At 42.7% G+C, this 16,323-nt stretch overlaps 1 protein-coding gene across 2 annotated transcripts in view; it reads right to left on the reverse strand.

Moving 5' to 3' along the window:
- Positions 1–1,764: 1,764 nt before the first annotated feature.
- Positions 1,765–16,323, reverse strand: part of DLC1 (DLC1 Rho GTPase activating protein) — an 87,992-nt gene continuing 73,433 nt past the window's right edge. For both annotated transcript variants that reach the window (XM_026033503.1, XM_026033504.1), the window contains exons 5-14: positions 13,214–14,640; positions 11,906–12,082; positions 9,837–9,996; positions 9,399–9,597; positions 7,094–7,307; positions 6,588–6,702; positions 5,214–5,432; positions 4,271–4,488; positions 3,910–4,083; positions 1,765–3,448 (exon numbers count right to left, since the gene is read on the reverse strand). In XM_026033503.1, coding sequence (XP_025889288.1) covers positions 3,328–3,448; positions 3,910–4,083; positions 4,271–4,488; positions 5,214–5,432; positions 6,588–6,702; positions 7,094–7,307; positions 9,399–9,597; positions 9,837–9,996; positions 11,906–12,082; positions 13,214–14,640 — 3,024 coding nt within the window. In that variant the 3' untranslated portion in view covers positions 1,765–3,327. The remainder of the gene's footprint in view (positions 3,449–3,909; positions 4,084–4,270; positions 4,489–5,213; positions 5,433–6,587; positions 6,703–7,093; positions 7,308–9,398; positions 9,598–9,836; positions 9,997–11,905; positions 12,083–13,213; positions 14,641–16,323) is intronic.

The raw sequence follows: 16,323 nt of genomic DNA on the forward strand, positions 1-16,323 counted from the left end.
AGAAGGAAAGAAGGAAAGAAGGAAAGAAGGAAAGAAGGAAAGAAGGAAAGAAGGAAAGAAGGAAAGAAGGAAAGAAGGAAAGAAGGAAAGAAGGACCATTAAAGAGCCAGAGAAATTGGGCCCTTATCGGACAGGATCTTTGAAGGACTCGAGCATGTGAGAACTGGTGCCACAGGGTCATGAGGTTCATTCTTGCCAGGCTCTGGCTTCTCCCCAAAGAAAGTGATGGACCCTGACGGGCATCTGGACTTCATGGTGCTCAGGTGGAGACAGTTGGATGATAATCCTGCCCCGAAAGGAGGGCCCAGCTTTGGTGACCATATGTCATTAAAGCCTCGCAAATCAAAAGCCTCTTTCAAATGCCCAAATTGTATTTCTGTTGGCTGAGACTTTAAACGCTTCTTAAAGTTGCCTGAATTAACAGMTGTCTTTGGCTTCATTTTTCACCTTAGTCAGTTGTTTGTATATCCTCCTGGCCTTCTCTTTGGCTTCGCTTCATTGCTGTGTATGCTTTAACTTTCTCCAATTACTTTCACACGTAATTTTTTTTTTAAGAGAACGTAGGATTCCAGAACTCTTCCTGCTTTCTCTCRCCATAGAAAGAGAGCATTCTTTTTCAGCATTTCACCTGACTATCTATAGAGTAGGATTTTGCTTCCTGTCAGATTCCAGAGTACCTTTCACCAAACCAGTAGCAAAACAGCTGCTTATTTTTGCTTTTAAGGAGGAATAAGTAACTGGTACCTAGGGAGTATTTCTGTCCAACTGACTGCCATCGGGAAGTCAATAGTCCCCAAATTTTGAAACTGCTTTACTATCTGGCTTTAAAAATTATGTAAGTGTGCCTAAGAGTCAGTAGTTGTGATAAAAAAAGCTGGTACTAATATCTAAGGAATCTGTGGCCATGGAACTTTGTWTTTTTTTGTAACTAAGAACAGATAAATAACCTGGGTAACCCAGGTGACTCAACAAACCTATTTAAAATTAGTCTCTCACATTCATCTCTTCTCTTAGGWAATAAATTTCTTTAGTTACTGACTGCTACTTTCCCCGTATTTTTTGAGCTACTTTACCAGCCTTGTTAATGGTCAGATGGAGCCATTTCCTGCCATCTACCGCTAAGGAAATACAGGCGGTCGGTTGAGGAAAGGAGCAGACCAGGGTAAGCCAGGACTGGGTAGGTCCACTTGGATCTGTGATGACAGCAAAGTCTGTCCCAAGCTGCTTTTATTGGGGCAAGATTTTCCTTTAACCGGTCACTAGGAAAAGTCACGAAGCATAAAAGGATCTTAAACTATCGGAGGCTTAATGTTATCCCTGTGAATTTCCCTTTGCAGCCTTTCAGTCTGGGCCTTGGCAAGCAGTGAGGCCCAAAAATGCCCTGGGAGATCAGGGGAAGAGGGATTTTACCTTCCAGGAATACACTGAGGATGTGACAGCAGAAGGAAGAAGGCAGAATAAAGATGCTGTACTGCTCCTATTTTAAACATTTAATAGTGCACTTATTGATTATGTTCTGTACAGACATATATAGCAAGTTAAACATTTTCCTTTCTCTCGCTTAGACCATAGTCATGTAAAGCACATTTACAATAGAAAACTTACTTGAGGTACAAAAACCCAAAAAGAATATCTGAGGTATAAATACAGGTATATTTTAAATAATCTTTACCATGCTTTATCTATGTTTGACAGTACACTGTGGGCAAGTATACATGTTTACAATAGAATGGTATGTACAACATACAATTTTACAAATTCAAAAGTGTTTGATGTAGAAGAATATACACGATTTTCCTACCCATGAGGAACACTGTTACTGGAAGTACTACATTATTTGCCATAATTAAAAAAAACAACAAAAACAAAACTTCATCAAAAAGCTTAAAATAATACTGACAATGGTAACAAAGTCTCAGTCAAATTTCCATCTTGCAACTCATTCATACCTTAGCCACGAAATACATTTATCACTTAATACTGCACCTCCAAAGCAAATCCCTATCTTTACAGTAAAACCTACAGAAAGATGCCTTTCCAGAAGACCTCAAGATTCCCTACAGTTCATAGAATAAGATGGTCAAGGGGGGATGGGGGTGAATCCCAAAAGGTTAAAACAAATAAACAAAAGAAAAACAACAACAAAAACCTTCAAAAACAGTACGCAAGACATAAGCCTGTCCTCCTCTCTGCCCCCAAAGGAAGCCCTCATTGCTCATACTCTGGTTCTGTTCATGTTAACATGTAGCTTTTCGAAAAAAACAAGCCAAGGAGAAAGAGAGAGAACTGTTAGGAATCTTCCTCGTCACCTTACTCCATCTGCCTCTGTAGGAGTCCTGCCAAGAGCTCCACTGTTCATGTTTTCCTCTCGCACCATTAGAACACAGCAAACACATAAAAGTTCATTGCAACGCATATAGTTAATGCAGGTAGGAGTCAATGCAACAAATATTATTAGGTAATATAACAATTTACATTACTGGCTCTCTTGACCACTGCAAAGGCATTGTAGTTCTAAGCTGCAACGTTGCTTAAAAGCACATTTATTTAAAATTGCTATAAGAGTTGCTAATCACTCCTAAAAAAAGATGGTCTGGATAAGGAGTGAATAGTAACCAATCTGAGCACRTCTATTATTATAACATCTGCATGGAGATTGTAACAATATTAGAGCCGAGGAAAGTTTACAGCTGGGAGTGGGAAGGATGGCTACCTTCTGGTCCACAGGGCATCAAATCTGAGGTTGAACTGTAACCAATATGCTAAAATCCACTCTGGTTGTCTATCAGTGTTCCAGACACATTTCAAGCTCGACTTCTGCTATCCTTTCAACCATTAACACACTCATTCACACTTTAATCTGTGCAAACCTTTCTCTGCTTATCTCAGTGAGAACACATTGAAGAGTACCAACTATTCCAGTGGATACACCAGTCCCTCAGAGCACTACAAATAAAATGACATGGGTATGTACATAAAGCTAAATATTTCACATGGGAATGATGAGCCTTCACCATATATCATAATATATTTGCATTTAAAGATTTTTGCTTCTCAGAAGCAATTCACACCATCTAACAGTACAAGACCTTTTTGCACAGTCCTCCTACGTATTCCAGTCGAGGCCTACACTATAGACCTTACACAGACAGGAAGCAGCTTTGAAGTGTATGGTATGGCCACAGTCCTATAGCAATGCTCACAGTCAGGTTCTCATGCTGCCATCCTTCCACGGCAAGCCCAGGAGGTCGTACACCAGCCCAGGCCTCAGTTTCGGGTAACGGGCACTGCTGGCGTGCGGAGCGCGCAGCTCTTCCTCTTCGGTAGTCACCTGGATTTTACTTCTTTGCTGTCAAGACTCTGATGGCTGAAGGAGTCTCGTATCTTAACTACTTCAGACGCGCACAAGTGTCCAAAGGACTTGGTGTACCAGTCTGGCATGTGGCCCCTGATGCAAGGAGAAAAGGTAAATGTGAAATAGATACTACTAACATCGAACACAATTCCTTAGTCAGAATCAAAAGAGCTAGATTAGATGTCTCTCTGGCAAATCCTATTAGTACTTATTGCTTGACGCAGCCTTACTGATATTCAGCTTTGCTCTTCTCTCTGTCATAGACCATAACAGGCCATAAGAAGACACAAGAAGTGACATTGATGTCATGCGAAAGACAGCACACAGTGTGGGCYCCTAATGTGAAGCAACAAACAACTGCTCTGAGATGTGCAGTGACACACACGACACCCCTGTCCTCTGCACATGCATTTCAGAAATGTACATACCCCTGGCTAAGTAAAGTGGTTGCACTGTTTGAATTCTGYGCTGGCTTCAGGAAAAGCTACACGTAAGAGAAATTACCCCCAGGAAAGGACATAAAAAGTTACCACCTGAGAGGTAGAAGCCCATACCTTAAATCAATTCTGCACATGTAGGTAAGTTTAGATTTTCCTGACCCGCAGGGCTCAATCAGATACCTAGACAACAGGACATTGACTCTGACACCTGCCACTGGAGCATGGTCGTAATCCACTGAGGTTGCCAGGAGAACACAAGCTCCTTTGGGGAAGTTTGTCCTCCAGGTTCTACAGAGAAAAAAACAAATCAATAAAAAAGTGGATTTGTCTTCAGTACACAGTAATTCAAACATCTAATAAACTTCTAATTAAACATAAAAAGATATGTATCCATATAACATCCTTTACTACATAAATTCTATAGGTAAAGTTAGTGTGTGGGTGACATTAAGAGAACTGTATATGAGTAATTTACCTTAAGACTACAAAGTCTCTGGCTGGCTGAGGTGCCATGCTGTTCTGGATGTACTGGTATATATCTGTCTGGCTATCCAATGTTTCAATCACTTTAGAATCTATAAGATCTTCATCCCAAAGATGCTGCTCCTTAAGTATACGATTTAAAACTTCCTCTGGTGTAGCAGGGATTTCAATTGTAGTTTTCCATAACCGGAGCGGGGGACCTTCGCATACCTGAGGCGGGGGGAAAAAAAAAAAAAAAAAAATCAGCATGCAGTCCTCAGTTTCACTGTTGTTTACACTTCCTTCTCCCTTCTATTTCAGTGTTGGAGAAACACAGCAACTTACAAAAGGAATTATATTGTGCTAAGACTGTCATACATTCACACTGAGGTTGTTTTGCTCTCATTACAGCCTGAAGGCATCTGCATGCTGACTTCCAAATTATTTTTAAGTTACAGTAATCTTTCCCAGTATGAGCATTATTCAATCATAATGCTACAGGAAAATATTCTCATTTTCCGATGTTACTTTTTTGATATATTAACTCAAATCCTGCTGAAACAGTTCTTCCTGTRCTAACTCCAAGCTGTGCAAGCTGCTTGTTTCCTATTGCCTGCAGTTTAGGGAAAGTGCGTGGAATCCTCCTTCAGCCTATCAAGACCTAGGTCCAAGTGAATGAAGGAAGGCCTGTAAACACAATACATTGAACAGTCTTGGGCTGGATAAACACATCTCACTATACATTAGGAGCCTGCTGCTAAAAGRCATTTTTAAGACATGAAAGACATGTTGTTCCAAATGAAGTGCAACTATAGTCTGTCAAAAGATTAACTGGTTCCTTTCTTAAGTCTCTGCAAAATAAGGGTGTGCGCTGAACCTTCTGCAATATTCTACATCRTAGATGGACTAAGATGGGCTAAGAAACAGAGCAGTAGAGTGCAATATAGGGTGCATACCTTCTTGTAGGCCAGATCTGCTTGTTCTGAGGTGGAACAGCTGAGCCAGCCCTTAAATTTCTCCTTCATCTCTTTGAGCAAGTCATCCACGCAGTCCTGGAGGTAGCAGTGGTAGTCGGAGGGCTCCGTGCTGCTGCTGCCCCTGAGCTCCTCCAGGCTGAGGGGCCGCAGGTCTTGCTCCGTGTACGAGTTCCGACCTCTGCTCATTTCCTCGGGGATCTGGGGGTGACAAGGACAAAGTCATCCTATTGCAACTCCCTCTCTCCAAATCTCAGAGCTTAGCCTAGGGGCACGCTACCTCTGTAGGCCACAGGGTACATGCAGYTCTTCAACATTCAACTATTCTTTCTTTTTTCTTTTTAAAACATCAACCACACACTGGAGACTGAAGTAGTCTCTTGTTCATAGACGCTCCCTGCCTCCTCCCTTCACTCTGGAATACAGAGTTGTCAGTAGTAACACTCTGTGACAGAAAAGAAGATGCTTAGAGATATTTATCGTATGTATGTGTATGTAACTCACAATTACATCTAGGTATCACCTACATACGAACCGTATTTTAAAGAGATGTATTTGTGAGGTGAAGCACTTCACAGCAATTAAATTGGTGTGTGTGTGTGACCCTGATTTGGCCTGCCCATGCATACTCGTTACAGCAGTCTCTCAGCTATGGCAAGCCTTCTTTCCAATCTGTTCTAAGCACCATCCCTCCCGAGCTGCACAACTTGGACTGATCTCTACGTTGCAGTTTATCTTGCAGACTGAGCAAAGCAGGGGTCAGCTGCCAGTTGTGAGGAGAGAGGCAGCAAGTCTTTAGTGGTGGGTTCTGTAAAGATTTGAGGACAGTGAGGAAAGCCAGGGCTCTGACTTCTCTGGTTCTCTATCCCAGGCATTTGTTAGGTAGCATTTGTTAGTTGTTACAGACTTTTTGACCTATAGTCTGATAGTGTCATGCTCCAGGATGCTTTTGTGGACCAGCCTTGCTAACTCCTAGGAATTTACATATAAAAACCCACTGAATTTCCTAGAAATAGTGCTTTGCTTTGTAATTAAAACTGAAATTCACAGATCCCCATGTCTGCACAAGCAACGTTTGAAAGAATGTTTTAGATGCAGCTTGGATGTCCTAAAAAGCCCCAAACCGCAGGACAATGGTCTCATGACTTCTGAGTGCCAGTGTCACCAAACAATTTTCCTTTCTCCTGGCACCAATTCTCATTCACATAGGCACCCAGGGCAGGAYGCAGACTTTAAAGAAAATAAATCTACATACACCCCTGAACTAAAGGGACACTCCTGGATTTCCATTAAACAGCAGATCTAAACCACATTGGCCAATATTCCACCCATGAGTTCTGCAGATAAATGTTTTACCTGAAAGAGCTTCTTGCATTCAGCAATCATATGAGCCAGCCCTTGGGTTGCAGCCAAATTTTCATTTAAGTCTTTCTGATCAGGTTTTCCCAGGCTTGGTTTCCTTTGCATCAYCCTTCACAGAGGAGAAAAGCACACACATATAAATCCAGTTATTTAATAAAGAACAAGAAAGCTGTTTGGTGAGAAAACAGTAGGATTTCAAAATCTGCTGGTGATTTAGGGCAGTGCTGCTGGGGACAGAATCTCAGCATGGTGCTACTAACTAAACTTTTCTTTGGAATCGCTCTGTTTATCCCCTTTGGTGAACTCATCTCTATTTTAACAAATCTGTAGAGAACAAACAAAACAAAAGCAGGACTGAAAAAGCCTTCTAAGCCTGGTATCTTCTGAGGTGTCCACAGTGACCAAAAGCAGCAGGGCGGATGGGAGGGAAGTCACCGCGCGCRACCCGGCGATGCTAGCGGCACAACAGCAGCAATGAGCTGTGCTCTCTGGACACGTACCTTGGGGAGGAATTCTCCCTTTTGAGAGTGTTTAAGTGGAAGAGGGAAGGTGCTAAGCACACAGCCAGGTTGGTTGGTGTCATCTGGTTTTCCTTCACTGCAGCTGTGACATCGCTCAGGAAATAGAGAAGAATCTGAAGGACCTCCCTGTTCTCGTCGGGTAAAAGCATAATGGCAGCCTTGATAGCCTGGAGACGCTGATCCTTTGGCACATCTGCATAATATTAGTAATTCTCTCATCAGCCCATTGATTTTCCACACACACAGCATGAATACATCCCAAAGCAAACTCCAGCTTCAAATATTTGACTCGAGTTTGAAGCGATTTCCTTCAGGATGCATACCATTCGTAGGAAACACGAAGGAATTTTTTTAACCCACTAGAGTTTAACTGCCCTCAGTTATTTCCTGCCTCACAAGAAAGGCAAGCAAGAAGGAGCTGAGCCTAGGGCAGAGTTAATTTTAGATTTACTTTCGGCAGCTCCATGCTCCTGCGGATGCACTAAAATGACAGAAGCCTGGACTCCGGCAGCGAACAAGCAAACACAGTCCAGCCAATTTAGACTGTAGYTAAAATTCTTTGGCTTTCAAAGAATTTTAAAACATTAACGTATTTTAGAATAGGTGAATCAATTAGATAAATTGGCCAGCAAACCTTTTCAACAATGATGTCATAAAATACCCAGAAAGTGCTTTACCAAACAGAGGTTGCTTTATTGAACAGATTTTTCAAAGTCACGCGGTGGAAAAAGAAAGTCAATGATGTGAAGCCCCATACCATTAAACAGCTCCTTGGTTACTAACAACAAACATCCATTGGAAAAATTTGACGTGGGTCTTTATATAAAGGTTCTCCCCTCCAAACTCGAAGGGAACAAATAATGAAATAACCCAGACCAGATCTGCTTCTTATAAAGGGATTTCCAGCAAGCCCTCTCTGAAGAAAACATGAAGAGTCTGAGTCTTCCAGCATTTATACCATCACTGCTCCCACAGAAAACTGTTGCATGACTCCTAATACAYGTGTTACTAACCAGATATTTAATTTGTATTTGCTTTGGGCTTCAGCAACTTCGTAAGGTTGGAAAATGAGTTCAGAATGCAATTTTAACCCCAAATCCACTCTTTTTCCTACTCTCCTCTCAATCAGCTCACARCATGTATAAGTCACGTACAGACAATTCCTGTATGTATGCAGGAATCCTTCTTCAAAGAGAAGGGAAATTTTGCCCTTTGCATGTTAGCAAAAATACTGTTGCTTGAAGGTTCTCTACGCAGCAGATAACACTGTCCCGCCACCTCTGGAAATTTCTTGGACTTATTGATTGTGAAAGCACAGGAAGAGAGACTTCTGCAATACCACATCAAACTACTGTGGGTACTAAAGCCAGAAAGAATTGCCATGTAGTATGCAAAGAGTATGTATGGGGAGCCTGATTCATTTTTTCCATAAACTTTCTTGGGAATCCAAACAAAGAATAACAGAAAAAAAAAAGTGTGCACTGAAATAGCAGCGCGTATGTTTTCATTTTAAACTGTCACCTATGGAACTCTGAAGGAGGGCCCTGGATGCTGTAAAGCCTTAGTGCCATCTCCTGAGGAAGGCTCTGGAGAGCTGGAGTTGTGCTTCCAYGGGAAGGGAGCCAGGGCAGTGTTAGGGAGGGAAACCACAGAGTCAAAAGGTGCCCACAGCAGGTCAGCTTGGACCTCCCTGAGGATTTCAAAAGACCTAGGAGTTCTGATCAGCAAAATAGTAATCTATCTTTATCCGTTTTATACRGTGAGTGAATTTGCGGTGAAAGATGAAATAACGTGAAATACAAAAAAACACCCAAATTTTTGGCAGTCCCAATCTTGAAAAAAAAAGTCTCAGTTATTGGGGAGTGGATTTACAAACCCCTCAAAAACCCCACACTCTGTTCATACAGTGTTTGCTTAGGTCCTCTACCTAGCCACATCAGATGTGGTTTATTTTCAGGCAGTAATATCAAGCATACTCAGAAAGGGGAGGAAATTTTAGAGTGATGTCATGGCGGTTCTATATTTGTTCCCAAACTACAGAGAAAGGTGAAAATTAAAGAACTCGAACTCCATATTATTACATAAGCAGAACAATCAAAAAGAAAAAAAAAAAACAGCCCTACAACACAGCCTAAATCATAATGGATACTGGAGAAAAACAAAGATGACAGTGGAATTTAGTGACAAATCATCTTACGGGTACAACATGTATAGTGCCCAGAGGAGGAATATTAGCTACACAAATGCCAACTGGCTGCCTAGATTTAGAAATCTTGGTACTTACACTGGTAGATCTGTAAAAAGGTCTCAGAGAGTTTGTTGGTCATGAGAGGCTCGGGAAGATCACGGAAGAATTGCTTTAACATGTCTGCTACATCATAAGCAGACTGGCCTTCATAGTTAACACTGTCTGCTGAATTCTCATTCATTTGACGCAGAGCCTGAATTCTTGATTTAACTCCAGACTTCCTGAACAGTCCAACCTAAACATATTTGTATATGGAAAGTTAAATACATTCACATTGAGTCTAGCAAGTCTGAAATGTCAGTGCGTTCTTTAGCTTCTTATTCACAGGTTCTAATTTCATGGAAAGTTTTACTTCAATTGATTAATTGTTTTGATCTGTTTTGACTCTATGTTCACAGCCTGACCCAGAAATAATAAAAACTACTGGAATGTAGGGTTTTGGGCAGTGGGTGTGTGCAGTTCAGACAAACTCACCTGATCCAGGCAGTGGTTGCGCAGGTACCTCATCGCTTGCTGAATGCTCTGTGGCAGGGGCTGCCCTGTGCGCTGAACGTTCACTTGCAGTGGCACTCCAAACACGTTTCTGTCCTTATAATCTGGCACCTTTATCCTTTTCATGAATTTTGGTACTGCCCTATTTAAGCCAAGGGAATGACAAAGTTAAACTTCTCTCTATCTCATGTGTTTTCAGTAACTTGAAACATTAGTGAAGGTGAAACAACTTTAGTACACTGAGCAACAGGAAAAGTGCTGAGAATATGAACTAGCTAATTCATTCAGGGCTGGAAGGGAGGGAAGAAGGACACAAGCTGGAGTTCTGCTAAGAGACAGACTCGACATTCAGGGTGGTGTGATGCCTGTGAGTATTAATATGGTGCTACTCCATCAATATTAGCAGGATAAAAGCTAGAGGGTAAAACTGCAGGGGCCAGATTGAATTGCAAAAGAGTCAAAATAAATCCTGTGGTCAATGACCCCTTATAACACTGCTTCTTTAGGTTTCAGGAAAGATGGACATTTGAACAATGAGCTTTTGTATGTCAACTACTTGTTCTGCAAAGTCCTCAAAGTGGGTCCACCACCCACCCGTGYGCAGAACAGCAGGAAACTGGTGTAATACATTTGAGTTTGTCATCTAAAAACTTCAGCTCTATAAACAACCCCTTTGAGAGACTCCCTCCTCATCAACCAGTTACTGTCATTAACTCCACCTCCTACTCCAGTTTCAGTGAGAGGCTTTTCCATTTGCTTTTGACTCCAAGGAAAAAGTCACTAGGTACAAAAGTGACTTCTTTTGCTCCTAGATCCCCAAGAGCATTGGTTTCATAAGGGAAAWAATCCACTAATATGTGAAAATATTGAGATCATTTTCCTAAACAGAAGAAAAGTTAACATACTACACAACAGCTAATAGGACACAGTAGCCATGGAAAACAGGGAGACCCATTTATCTTTTCAATATACAGTACAGCTATACAAACACTCCATTAGATTTATGGCTGACTAATCTGTTATATAGAAAAACAGAACCAATTTGTATTGCCATGCAGTTAAGTTTAGGGCATCATTGATATATGCATGAATAATACTTGCTTTGTCAAAAAACATGCCAATGGAATGTGAAAAAAACACATTGCGATCTCCACTGAGAATCCAAAGCATGCAGGGATAACCGGTCAATACTTATTTCTGTCTTTCAGAACAAACAACTTCTGTATTTAGAAAGGCTGACATAATAACAGCCTTTGACCAGGAGGTACTTTGATGCTGGAGTTAAATGCTCTCTGTGACTCCTGGGGAAGGGAGGAGGCTGGTGTGTGGTGGGGAGAAGAAAAATTTTATTGCATCTTTCGCATCCTGAAGGCTACACAGGCTGCACTGCAGATACAATAATAAAAGACATTTCTATCTCATTCATCTGACGCAAAACATCCAACTTGGTTTACAAATACCCATCTACAACAGGAATTGCTGGCTGCAGAGAACTTCACAATTCTTGCAGTCTGTCTTCTCTCCCCCTGTCCCGCTTATTTTCACTACAAATTAACTTGATTTATTGTGCATTAAAAAGAGGAGAGAGTTGTCAGTTAACTACTAGAACTAAAGGAAACTTGCATTATTTAATGGCATAATTATATAGGGAAACTAATGAAAATATTTAAGAACAAACAAAGAAAAGTATGTATCTTTAGATCAGTTAATGGTTTTGCTACCACTCACTAATTGCCTCTCTATATTCTTCTTTTGCTATGGAAAGCAGATATTTTCCTGCACAGAAAGCTGCCCTGTACTTCATTGCTTTATTCCCTCCCATGGTCTCTAGAAACATATTTCTCAATCCTAACAGTATTACACTTAGGCAAAGGGCTAGTGATTTTAGCACTGTCTTAGGCAACCACGAACCACTGTCAGCACATGGCATGAAGAAGTGCAAATATGGAAAGAAGAGGAATGGAGGAATTAGTCGTGTTCTCTCAAAACTTGCTTAGGCCTTGCAAAACTGTTGTGCTTGCATAAATATGCACATGGCTCTGAGCCCTTACCAGCTGAAGCCGTGCTTGTTGGAAGGCGTGTACTTCTCCAGGAGGGCGGTTAGCTTCAGGAGAGAGTACTTCTGCAGCAGGTTCATCTGTGCCACCGACTGGCAGTTGATCTGCAGCGATGCGGAGCTGAGGCTGGGCCGGTGGGAGCTCTGGAAGCTGTGCCAGCGCAGCTTATGCCTGCAGAGAGACAGGGAACAGGGCAGGGGCTGGTCACTGAAGAGGCTTTGCGAGATATGGGCAGCACTACCCCAAACGTCCTGCTAAGCAGCCCTTATCTGCTGAGGTTTCAGAGGCATCAGGTGTTAAGCGCCTCTGACTCACCACGTGTGAAGCAGCACGTGCGGGYGTTTCCAGCTGCACTGTGCTCTGAGCGTGTTAACAGTGTGGTCTCGCACCACCAGACACCCTCAGAGTGCTCCAGGCATGGTTTTCACAACCCCTTTCACTCCTAAAGTAGTCAGAATCAACAAACTCCATAAGAAGAAAAGAGTCCAAAACCTTAAGACACATTAATTGGGAGTTAAGCATCTCTGAAAGTCTCACTATGTTTATATAGGCAGCTGTAGGCAACTAAATGACAGCAGAAGCCAGGCCCAAAGTGACTTACATCAGTTTTAAAGGAAACTGGAAACAAAGCTAGAAAGAATCCAAATGCTTGTTTTAATCACAATGCAAAATTCAGCCACATCCAGCCCATGGTGCAACTCCCAACACAAACTGGGAGGCCGCTGGAGCTCTCCCAACCCCCCACTGTGCTACTGAAATGAAGAGAAAGTCAACAAGCTTCATTTTCCCCATGGACTCAATGCCCTACCACGTTAAGAAGCTGCCCGCTACTGCAAAGTACCATATTTTGAAACAGTCTAAAGACAAAGCTTTTCCTACATACTGACACAAAACAGACTACACTTACATTAGCTCTCTTAGCCAATTTAAAAACAGAATAAACCTGCTGTAGGTCCCTTTCCCTCCCACGCACCATTTCAATCTGAAGAACTACCATCCCTCAAAACTGCCCGAACATTGCTCCTGACTYGCTGAGTTGGCTGTTTTTCAGTCACAACTCAAGCTGAACACACATAGCYAGCTATACAGGGTAGGAATCACAAATACTGTAAAAAAAACCTTTTGCTGGCCRGAATTGTTTTTCAAAGTAACGGGAACAGCATGTGCGTGCTTGAATTGCCACAGCATCTACTGCACCAAGGCCTTAACTGAGCTTGGTACAGTTGGAGTCCCTTAGGCCAGAGGTGACCTGGCCTAATCTGCGCATGGCCAAACTTGCAGGCTGAGGGCTCGGGAACTCACCTGCTGGACCGCGTCAGGGAGGCGCCCACCCCGGAGTCCCTTCGGTCTTGCACCCCTGAGGGCTCTTCGGTTTCGTTCAGGGAATTTCCTGTACTGTCAAGGTCACTTGGTGTCGTCCGATCATTATCTACGTCGAGATGGATCTGCTTTGGAGAGGAAGGACACGGGGAAACAGAATCCAGTGCCGAGTCGGAGTCCCCTTCATCTGAGAACTTTTCTGACCACTGGTTCACTATTCTCTGCATCCCTTTGACATGGTACAGGATGTCATCTAGTTCTGGAAATATGTCTTCATTTTCGAGGTCAGCTAGATCACTGGTACTGGAATACAGAACTGAGCCCGGCACATTGTCATAAATACTCAGGCGGCTGCTCACGGAGCTGGAGGAGTTGCGCCTTTTCCCCATGCCCAGCTCTTTGGAGCTGTCTCCGCTGTTCTCCCTCCGGAGGGCAAGGTGGCCATGCCCATGGAAACTCCCTGTCCTCCAGTTCACAGAAGCGCTGCTTTCTGTTGGAGAGAGGTTGCCATTAGAGAGTGCCTTGGGAAAGGTGCCAGGCTTGTGATCTTCAGGGATAAAAAACACAGTGTCTTCTGCAAAGCTTCCCCTGTTCTTGAAGTTCTGCTCCATGACGTCGCTGAACGTCGACTGGTTGAAAGGATCAAAGCCTTCCAGGTACATGCCCACCCGTTTGTTGTACGCACTGAGGCTGCGTGTCCTCGTGACAGGACTGGGTGTGCTGACAGCACTGCTCGTTTCAGACTGACTACTGCTGCTGCTGGTCTGGGTGGAGTTGGAGACGCTCCTTTTTCGTACCATGGGGAGGCTGATGTGATTGCCATTGAGGGCAGAAATCTCCACACAGTTAAGCTGTTTCAGTTTGTCTTCATCCATCCCCTCTTGCAGGATGGGCCCGCTAATAATAAGACCAAGCTTTGAAGGAGCTTTGCTTTTGCCATGGTGAGAGCTCTTGATTTTGAGGCTCTCCATCCTCTTGAGTAGGCTCTTTGTTTTGGACTTGGGGTTCTTCTCGCTGGCTTTCATACCAAAGCTGAAGCTGTTGAGCTCCCTGGGAGAGGGCAGGCTGCTGAATGAGTCGTCATTTGCTATGAAATTGTTTGATGAACAAACGCTCACAACTGAATTTGTCCTGGTGGTAGATGCATCACTCTGCAGGGTTGGTTGGTGGCTGCTGGTGCTACTCATGCTGAGAATAGAAGCCACCTCCTGGCGCTCACTGAGATCTGTTAACACACTCTCATGGCTTGCTGCATTCGTAAGATGAGGAGCTTCTGAGGAGGAGGTATTCAAGTCTGGTTTGGGAGGGAACACGTCAAACTCTTCAAGCCTAGACCACCTCTTGCTGTCCCTTTGAAAAGTCCATTTGCCACTTATTGCACAAGGCTCATCTTCATCCGAATCTTCACTCTGCAAGGGAAGAGAATGCTGAAAGTGCTGCTACAAACTGCTGAAAACTGCAAAGGCAGTTGCATTTAAACCCAATGCCTACTAAAACAATTTAGGCATCGCTTTGTTCTTGCTATATTTAAAGCGAAAAAGGGTTTTTTTTCCTTCCATGAGAGGAAGATTAGGCCATAAAGCCCATCACAGGAAAAGATAACACCGGATAGGTAACGTATGTTAACTGTTTCTAAATACCAAAGATACAAGCTTCATAAAAAGAAACAAACAATACAATCTGCTTTAATTGCTCTTTTCTGAAACTCCCAGTATCCATAGACTTTTAATTAATTGGTCACAGTGGATAGCCTTCAGATCAATGGAAATTCCTGGCATGCATAAAATTTTAAACTGGAGTCAGTGAGGGTTAGGGGTCCCTCTGGACTCTCTCCAAAGTTACACTCTGTTGATAGCGGCTCTGTGTTTATACTCCTCTTTGCAATTAAGAGATGCTYCTCGTACATTCTGACTTGTAGTAGCTTAATTCCCTACCCGTTCTGGAACTTTAAAAGGTCTCCTAACTGTGACTAATGAGACAGCAAAAGAAACTCCTGCGCTGCAACGGTTTGATGCCTCCAGGCTCTTAGCTGGTCCACTCGTCCTCCCACCGGCCAGCAGCTAACATTTTAAGAATGTCCTGTGAAATCTCTGCTTCGGCCTTGCTGCAGGCAAATTTTAACACTTGCAGATAGTGAGCCACAAAAGCTCCCTGCCAGTGTAGCACATAAGTAAATAGTAACCAACATCTCCACTAATTATGTTTGATGTACGAGTAACGCCCGAGGGCGTAATTACATGTATGTCACTTATGTCTCAATCTTTTCATCTAAATCCCAAAGGGCAATGATCCTGGAACTGGCATATTTGCTCTTCCACTCATCTAGAAAATTTCAAGTTGCACGCAGTTGGAAGAATAAAGCCAAGGACAGAGATCTTAGTACGACACCCTGAAAAACCAAAACAGCCTTTGGTGTTCGGAGTAGGAAACACCACTTGCCACTCAGCTCCAAGAGTGCCTAAGTTTCACCTGATTTGTTTAGATTGCTTTAATTGAAAAACAAACACATGTCTATGCTTCAAACTGTTTGTGTGCCAGGAACAGAAACTTTTATAGTCTAGAAAAGAAATAAATTGTTCTTATTTCAGTATTGTGTTACAAGAAACAAGATGATGTTTCTGTCTATGTCTCAGAGAACTTAAGCTTGCTTATTTCAAGATTTTAGGGGAAAAAAACARAAGAAAGAGTAAAACAATTTTAATTTGCAAAGTCAGTGCAAACATAAGGTAGTACATGTCTGAGTCAGCATAATGATTTCCTAGTGTTAGAAAGCTTTACCAGCTAAACAATGGCTTTAATGAAGTTAACACCAATAAAGAACAGCCCATCTTGGATCCTGCCAGAACATGAGCAATGCATGAAAATCAGAAAGGACTGAAACAAAAACTAGCATCCAGACTCCAGAAGGTCTGGAGCTGAGGATCAGCTGGGTCTGGTCTCTAACAGCAATACCCATCACTCTGATGTTGACAAGGTTCAGAAACATGGGCGAATCCTCTGGTGGCCATAAACGTCATTCCAGTGGTCTACACCTATTTGGGAGAAACCCTATATGCGCTGCTGCAGACTGTTATCTTCTGGAGGTTGGATGC

The sequence above is a fragment of the Nothoprocta perdicaria genome, unplaced genomic scaffold, assembly GCF_003342845.1.
Source record: "Nothoprocta perdicaria isolate Ctin4 unplaced genomic scaffold, notPer1 scaffold_13, whole genome shotgun sequence".
Taxonomy (NCBI): domain Eukaryota; kingdom Metazoa; phylum Chordata; class Aves; order Tinamiformes; family Tinamidae; genus Nothoprocta; species Nothoprocta perdicaria.